Source organism: Fulmarus glacialis, unplaced genomic scaffold (assembly GCF_000690835.1).
Source record: "Fulmarus glacialis isolate BGI_N327 unplaced genomic scaffold, ASM69083v1 scaffold13328, whole genome shotgun sequence".
NCBI lineage: Eukaryota > Metazoa > Chordata > Aves > Procellariiformes > Procellariidae > Fulmarus > Fulmarus glacialis.
Window position 1 is genome coordinate 7327 of NW_009229009.1, and position 8752 is coordinate 16078.

At 38.0% G+C, this 8752-nt stretch overlaps 1 protein-coding gene across 1 annotated transcript in view; it reads right to left on the reverse strand.

Moving 5' to 3' along the window:
* Positions 1-3127: 3127 nt before the first annotated feature.
* The window catches only part of LOC104081087 (coiled-coil domain-containing protein 34-like), a 20836-nt gene continuing 15211 nt past the window's right edge, over positions 3128-8752 (reverse strand). The window contains exons 4-6 of the mRNA XM_009583695.1: positions 6778-6936; positions 4950-5091; positions 3128-3378 (exon numbers count right to left, since the gene is read on the reverse strand). Coding sequence (XP_009581990.1) covers positions 3128-3378; positions 4950-5091; positions 6778-6936 — 552 coding nt within the window. The remainder of the gene's footprint in view (positions 3379-4949; positions 5092-6777; positions 6937-8752) is intronic.

An 8752-nucleotide genomic window follows, 5' to 3' on the forward strand; every position in this document is an offset into this window, starting at 1 on the left:
AGAATTGAGCCATAGATTCTTTCATACTCTGTTAATATAAATACTATCAATGCCTATCTTCATAGGATAGGCCATTTTATGTCACTACAAGAAATAAATCCTAAAACAAATACAAAGTTTTAAATACACACCCAGGTAATTATGTCAACACACCTTACTGGCGGCCACATGCTATTTCAGAAAAACTGTTAAGAGAAAATACTAACATGATAGTATATGGCTCTTCAACTAAATCAGAGTCCCAAGAAACCTCTGTAAGCTAATCCAAAATGAATCATTTACATTACAGCAAAATGCTCTCCCTTCATCTAAACACTAATGAGCATCTGGTAGCTTACACAACTGTCAAATTTCTGACTCTCAGAAGACATCTCCACATGGCAAGATCAGCTGGAGAAATTAACAACTAATCCATTAATCCACTAGTTTCATACCAATCCATCGCGGAAGTCCTTATAGAAAAAGACGGGCACAGAGTTCTACATCCTGAAGATAATGTGCAGACTACTTCTGTGAAGCCCATGTTCTCCTACTTAACAGAAACACAGTTTGATGCTCCACATATTTTATGGAGTCCAGACTTCTCCTAAGTGTGTATAGTAAAATTAATATCAAATAAACACACAGAAGAGAACAGTGCATGAAGCATTAAAATTATTTTCTGCCTTAAAAAAAAAAAACAAAACAATCTGCAGTGAACCAAAAGCTTTACATACTTTAGAATATGGAAATAACCTATAAACAGCTTTAAGAGAACATTCTAGTAAGTCATGGCAGTGGTTTTGCTAGGAGTTTTTATCGTCTTTCATGAGAGCTGCGTTAGGTGTCTTTGTTTTATTTACGTATTAGAATAAATAGGAAAATAAACTGTCAAATAAATACAGCATTAAAAATTACGTTTTTACTCTGTATGCCGTACAACAAATATTAGACTGCAGAATGTTAGATACTCTTAACAGACATTCATTAACTAATGTTAATTAGTAAATGAACAGAGTTCTGCGCTGAGGGCTCCAGAGCTGGATGCAGTACTCCAGGTGGGGTCTCACCAGAGCAGAGCAGAGCAGAGCAGAGGGGCTAACCCAAATAGAGGTCTGTGACAGGTTGGTCTGCTCCAATCCCTTAATCATCTTTGTGGCCCTTCACTAAGCTTGCTCCAGTATGTCCATGTCACTCTCTTACTGGGGTGCCCAGGACTGGGCATAGCACTCCAGATGTGGTCTCAACCAGTGCTGAGTACAGAGGATCGCTTCCCTCAACTTGCTGGCCAAAGCTCTTTCTCATGCAGCCCAGGAGGCTGCTGGCCGCCTTTGCCACATCCATCACCTTTCTAGGTGACTGAAGTGAGGTTGACGGGCCTGTAGTTCTCCAGATCCACCTTCTTGCCCTTCTTGAAGACAGGACTGACATTTGCTTTCTTCTAGTCCTCAGGAACCTCCCCTGATCGCCACAACCTCTCAAAGATAATTGAGAGTACCCTTACAATGATATTTGCCACCTCCCTCAGCATTCACAGGTGCACCCTATCAGATCCCATAGACTGTCCCATTTGTTTAGATATTCCCTAAACAGATCCTCCTCCACCAAGGCTGTCTTCCTTGCTCCAGATTTTCCCACTGTACTCTGGGATCTGTGATTGCTGAAGTCAATCAGCAGATTGCCAGAAAAAAAAAAAAAGAAGTGAAGAAGGCATTTTTCTGTGTCCATTGTCTCCAAGCCCCTGCCCCATATGGCAGTGGGCCCACATTTGTCCTAATTTCCCTTCTGCTGATGATATACCTACAGAAGGCCTTCTTGTTGCTCTTCACATCCCTTGCTAGTTTCAACTCCAGATAGGCTTTGGCTTTCCTAATCCCATCCCTGCACACTTGGACACTGTTTCTATATTCCGCCAAGGTCACCTGTTCCTGGTGCCCCCTCTTGTACACTTCCTTTTTGTATTTAATTTTAGTCACGGGTTCCTTGTTCATCTACGCAGGCTTTCTGCCACTCCTGTTTGATTTTCTGTTCATTGGGATGGACCATCCTTGAGCTTGGAGGAAGCAATCCTTGAAAACCACCACGTCTCCTAGACCCCTCTTCTCTCCATGACCATATTCCATGGGATTTTTCCAAGACAGTTCCCGAACAGGACAAAATCTGCTCTCCTGAAGTTCAGGCTTGTGATCCTGCTATTTGTTCCCTCAGGATCCGGAACTCCACCATCCCATAGTCTTTGCAGACAAAGCTGCCCCCAACCTTCATGTCCCTGACCAGTTCTCCCTTGTTTGTATGTATCAGGTCCAGCAAAGAGCCTCCCTTGTCAGCTCCTCTACCAGCTGTGTCAGGATGTTCAGGAAGTTACCAATGCCCTCCAGAAACTCCCTTGACTGCTTGTGCCTTGCTGTGTTGCCCTTTCAGCAGATTTCAGGGTGGTTCAAGTCTCCCTATGAGACCAGGGCCTGCAAGTATAAGGCTTCTTCCAACTGCCTGAAGAATGTCACACACTTCTTCCTGATCAGGTGGTCTGTTGCAGATCGCCACCACAACATTGCCCACCTTGGTCTCCCTTTTCAATCTTAACTCATTAGGTCTCAGCTGGCTGATCATCAGTCCTCGGGCAAAACTTCATGCGTTCCTCTTGCTCTCTACCCTCCTCGCCGTCCCAGCCTGTGCTTCCTAAAGAGCCTGTATCCACCTACCGCAGCACTCCAGCGATGTAAGCTATCCCACTACATCTCTGTGATCCCAACGACATATAGCCTGCAACTGCGTGCAGGCCTTGAATTCCCCTCGCATTAACCCAAGAATTGTTTTAAAGTCTGTTAAAATTAGCATCTTTAAAATAACTCAGTAATACTATTGCCCAAAAGAATAATCACATACACAAAAGAACTCCTTCAACAACAAAAAAGGAGGAAAGGAAGAAACAATCCTGTGCGTTTTATTGATATTGAGATACAGTCCCATTACAATTGGCTAAATATAACTTTTTTTTTTTTTTAAACTAAAACGCAACATATAAAAAACCATCTAAAAAAGCTGATTGGTCAGTTAGCTGTAAATACAAAACCTGTTCACAAAATTAAAAAAAAAGCAGCCTGTTTTCGACATATAACTAGATATGACCTCATATTTATGGCCCAGATCACTCAAGATCGTAAGAACAGTTTTGTTTTCTGTACTGTAACTGCTTTCTACAAAAGGATCCAATACAAGGGTTGTTCTTGGTCTTATAAATTACCATAGGCGAAGATGCATGTGACTGACAAAATACAGGTCTCTTACTCTTCTTCATGGCAAGAACATTGTCTTCCTTTGGAGGAGGCACATGTGTAGGTTTCCAAGGAATGGGGTTACAATATGCTGGAGCTGGATATGAATTTCCATCAGCGCACCCTAAAACATTTAGAAAATATACATAACTAAAAAGGAATATTTACACTACAAGCTTTACAATGCAAGCACTTATAATAGTCATCTGGACTAACAAAGACACAACAGCACCTTCAGAGGAAGACAGTATAGGCACATCACAAATTTAAATGATTCAAAGTAATAAATCTTCCACCTTTTTTTTTTTAACCAATAACTGACATATTCTTCATCTATATTTAAAACAATAAGCAAGCCAAATGCTGTGTAACATTCAGAATGGTCAGTCCTTTGTACTTAAAAGCTGTAAATGTCTAAGAATTGACTACTTTGCATTATTTCAAAGCATTTATAAATAAAACTTCCTGTCACCACATATGCAAAGCTCACATATTTTCCATTTTTGCTTAACTGTTATTCTTCATTTTATTGAGGAGAAAAATACACTAATTATCCACATATACATTAATAATCTGCAATTAATAACCTAGGGCCCATACAGCAATATCAGAAAACCTAAAATGCAACAGAAGGAACTATAGTGAAATTTCAGTGCATACATCATGTGGTTGGGTAAAACAAAGTCTGTAATATATTCTATTGCATGAACACAACTAGAGTAAAGAAATATTTTTTCAAAAATCACTTAAACAAGTGCTTGCATCTGTGGGGAAATAATGAAGGTCCAAAAAGCATATTACCATCTATAAACAGATGTAAGCAAAAGAGCAAAGGTTGTTCACCTGCTTTGTATGTTTTCTTAAACATTCAGAGCCTGGAATTTAGGTCCTAAAATATTTTCTGTTGCAAATTCAAATAATAACAATGATTTTAATTCTATGAAAAAATAAAGGCAAAAGTAGATATATATTTTAAAGAAAATGTAATTAAGCACTCAAACGTAAAATGCAATACTATTTCTTACTGTACCATGTGGGATGACAAAAAAATACAAAAATAAAGTAAGACTCACAAAACACCACACTATCAGTAGCATTCTCTTTAATACCTCCCTTTAAAATAAAAAAGGAATCGGATTACAGAAGCCAAGAAGGTGCAATGCAGGTGTAAAGCTAAATGGAAAGGAAATCTTCGCTCAGAACACAGGTTGATTCCCATGTCTCCTTTTCAGACAGGACTTCTGTCAGCCTCTTATTAATCTTCGCGTCTCAAAACCCCACCTCTTTTCTAAGGGGGATTCAGGTGCCATAAGGTGGCACACACCACCTTTAACACAAACACTAACTTTACAAGGATGCTAACATAACTGATTTGCTTCACAGGAGCCAGTAATTGGCTCTAGTGATTCCTATACCTGATAAGGAAAATGAGATCAAAATCAGTTATAATTTGGTATGCCACACTATTCTTTCAAATAATATCATTTTCCTCCCAAATAACATGAAGGGCTACGAAAAATGCACAAAGGGTCTCAGAGTAAAAGCTTCTCTGACTTACACCATATGAGATAGTCATCCCTGTGTGCCAGAGTTAGATACTGGATGAAAATCCTTAAACAGGCTTCATTTTACATTAAAAGACTAGAGGGAAGGAACCACAAACCTAAGTCACTACATACGTGTAGAAGTACAAACCTGTAGACTTCCCACGCGGGAAGCCATAACCATTTAAAACAGGGCGTGGTTTATTTCTAGCATTATGTAGCCATTCCTTAAAGATCTTCTCTGATCTTGCTTTCTTCTCCTGTAGCTCAGCTTCCCTTTCTTTTTCTTTTTCCTAAAAATAAAAAAAAAATCTAAGATACTTACAAACAAAGCCCTGTACAATATACACAAAATGGTAAACAAATCTCTTGCAGATTCCCAGACTGCTGAGTATATTTCAAACACGTTTTCAAATACAAATATATTTTCCTTACAATAGAAAAGTTGCATTTTTTTTTAAATCTGGGGGGAAAAAAAAATCATCAACCTCTGCATTAATCCAGTGTTTCTCTGAGAAAAAGCTCTCAGGAACCTTTTGGAAGTCTACATGTAGAAGATACTCTGAACATAATGGGTAGATGACCTACTGTGCTACAACTAGCCTAAAGAGGCTATTGCATCTGGGGCAGCCATCCGCTCTCCTCATTCACCCATATTCATACAGCCCCATATCAGCCTTGACTGGGTTACCTCCAAGCCTGAGGCAGGCCTGGGGAGCCAATAATCAGAAGTAAGAGTAAAAACAGTATGTTTAGGCATGGCATTTGGATTTAAACTAAGTTTAATTGATACTGTGAACATGGCTCATAAGAACCTACGTAATGAAGACATGACTAAAAGAATGCATGTGGTTTAAATCTGTCTGATGACTTTCATTTTCTTGGGTTTCAAGCTCCTTGTGCTGTGCGTTTTAAAGGCTCAGCAGAGACACAGAATCAGTTTGTTAAGCAGGAAATAAACACCACCAGTACGGAACATTTAAGCATGTTTTAATTATATGGGAAATTTTGAAAGACTGCAAAATTAAGGTCATTAAGGCCTGAAAATTGATCTGATACAGCTTACGGTATTTTAAAGTTAATCCAAACAAATTATTATATGTACTTGTGAAATACTTACAAATGTGTTCTGCACTTTAAGAACAACTGCTGTAATTACACAGGAAACATAGATAAATTCTTCTCACCACAATCCTCCCCCACACTTAGCTACAACAGTAGTGCAGTACTCCTATAATATTACATACTCCACTGAAAAATTATACTGTAATGTTAATTAAATTAAAATACAACCAATCAGCTTCACAGATAAGCTATCTGGTCACACATCTCATAGTTTTCAGGCATAATCATTACCAATATGTGATATTTCAGAGGAATTCTGGATGATTCAAGCAAGCGTAGCCTTGTTAGGGCATTTGTTCTAGTGAACTAGAGGACCTCAAAGCCTGTACACTTTAGGAAGCTTACAACAAATAAGAAGTCTTCTGAAGCTCACTATAAAAATACATAGGTGATTAATTAATATGAAATAACACTAAAATTAGAACTCCTAGTATCAGATTGGTACAGACAGATACGAAGAAAAAAGCTTTTAATTAGAAATACGTGCAAGTAATATAACAGATGATAATGTAATGATAATAGTGCTGCTGGGAGAAAAATGCCCAGAATGCTACCTATTTTCTGTCTGGGTCACTCTGCAAAGGACTGAGTAATAAAGGTACACGCTGTGTGGTTTGCATTTCTCTTTCCCAAAAAATCACAATCATATCATATTAACAAAAATGCGTTAATATGCGTCTTGCTTTGCTGATCATAACTCAATGTCTTCAGTGTTAACATTACAACTTTCGAAAGTTTTTTTCATTTACAACACTGCCATTTGATAAATTCTGATCAATTCAATCAACCAATATATTTAATCTAAGTTACAGATTAGGTAACCCCATTCAAATAAATGATTAGCTGATTAATACCTTCTCTTTCTTCTTCTTTTCTGCCTCTTCAGCTCTCTTCTTCTTTAACCATTCTTTATACTTTACTTCGGCCTTTTCTTGTAACTGCATTTTTTCTAGCTCCTTTGTGGCTTTTTCTGCCATTTCTTTGCTCAGCTTTCGTTCCCTTTCCCTTCTTTCCTACATGAAACGGATCAGAGAAACAGAGTAGAAACTTTTCAGTATATTTCAATGGGCAATTCTTTTGAGGGATACAGTTAATTTTATTAGATAATTGCAAATAAAATTATCATAACCCTGAAAAAAAAAAAAAAAATCTTATTGCAAGCTTTTTGAAGACAGAACCTATTCATTGTTAGGTTCCAGATAAAATAGTTTTAAACACATAAACTTGTCAGAAAACATGATAAAAAATTTACTTTCAGCACTCCTTATGCTATTATGTTTACTACTCTGATTTATTTATTCATTTTTTTAAAACACTTCAGATGCTTCTCAATATTTCTAGGGAAGAAATATATGTGCAATTCTTGACAATGGTGTGTTAGTTTTACCTTTCAGTGAATCCAGAGCAAACTATAGTTCCAAATGGAAGTCAGGCAAACTGACCCCTTCTAAGAGTCATTGAGATATGCAGATTGTTCAGCACACTTAAGCATAAATTGATATGAAAATAAGAAGTTCACATGAGAATCCAGTTCATGTTTTGTGGTATTCTCTACATTTTTTTTACATTCTTCTTCATATGGATTTCTTCTATGAATCAGTCTACACATTTCCCCTCTTCAAATGATGAAAGGGAAAACGAGAAAACACATTCTAGGGTAGGCAAAAAGTGGTAACTGAGTGTGAAGTGAAATTGCTACCTTTATAATTTGGAAGATAAAATACACAGAGGTGTCATTCACTTCTACGTCTTTTCGGTGTGTGTGTATCTAACAGTATACAACAGTGTTTTGGGGACCATTCTCTAAGCTAACAAGCACATACTGATGGCCTTTTCTTGATCTGGGGAGAGATTTTCATCTGAAGACTAACAATAGCTCTCACTTCCCTTCCCTGTAACCTTTATGAAATGTCTGGGATTCTACTGATTCTGTACTACTTCTGCTTAGCTTGCTTAGTTCTGAAGAACCTGCGTACACATGTAGAGGCAAAAATCTTTACCAGACAAGCTGTGCACATGACTTGGAGGAGAGGCAGAAGACTTGAGATCAAACAGTTTCCACTTCATAGAAAAGAACTGCTGAATAAAAATGGTGTTTTTCTTTTAAGAAATCTTCTTCTTGTATGCTCCCCTGCATACTCCTCTTGAACAAAGGAGATGCATAGTTTAGCAGGAACTTATGCTGACTCAGAATTATTATAGTTGGCAGTATGGACGTCAAATGCCTAGATCTACAACTGCAAAGTATAATAAACTGGGTCTGTCTTCTTTATGGAAAAGAGGAAAAACACATTTACAAGAGCAGGAATATACTTCCCTTCCCATTTTACTTCTTACATGCACAAAAAGGCAGAAAGCTAGAGCTCTGCCCTGCTCCCCCAATGGGCCCCTCCCCCCCCCCCCCCCCCAAAAAATGTTTTCGATATTTATTGCACTGTTGGAAAATCCAATTATGCATAAAGAAGCAGAAGCCACAATACTGGAGCTGGGGACCAGCAAAATTCTCTCAGTCTGGTCTAAACAGGGTATCTGCTGGTTCAATCCTTGTCCTCCATACCAAAATTTACCAGTAATCCAATATAGTAGCATCATACAGAATAAAAACTTTATCTTATATTGCCCTGCAAAACACTAATTCATTTTTGCCACTTAATGGATGAGACGACGAGGTGCAAAAACAGGGCCAATAAAGAGAAAATGCATTGCATTCAGGTTAAAACATTTGCCAATTTTTTGTAAGACATAGTACTGGATAATAAACACTTTCATGTTTGAATCCTTATCCACACCACATGAAATTATCTCAATACAGGTTAGTTTACTCTCGGC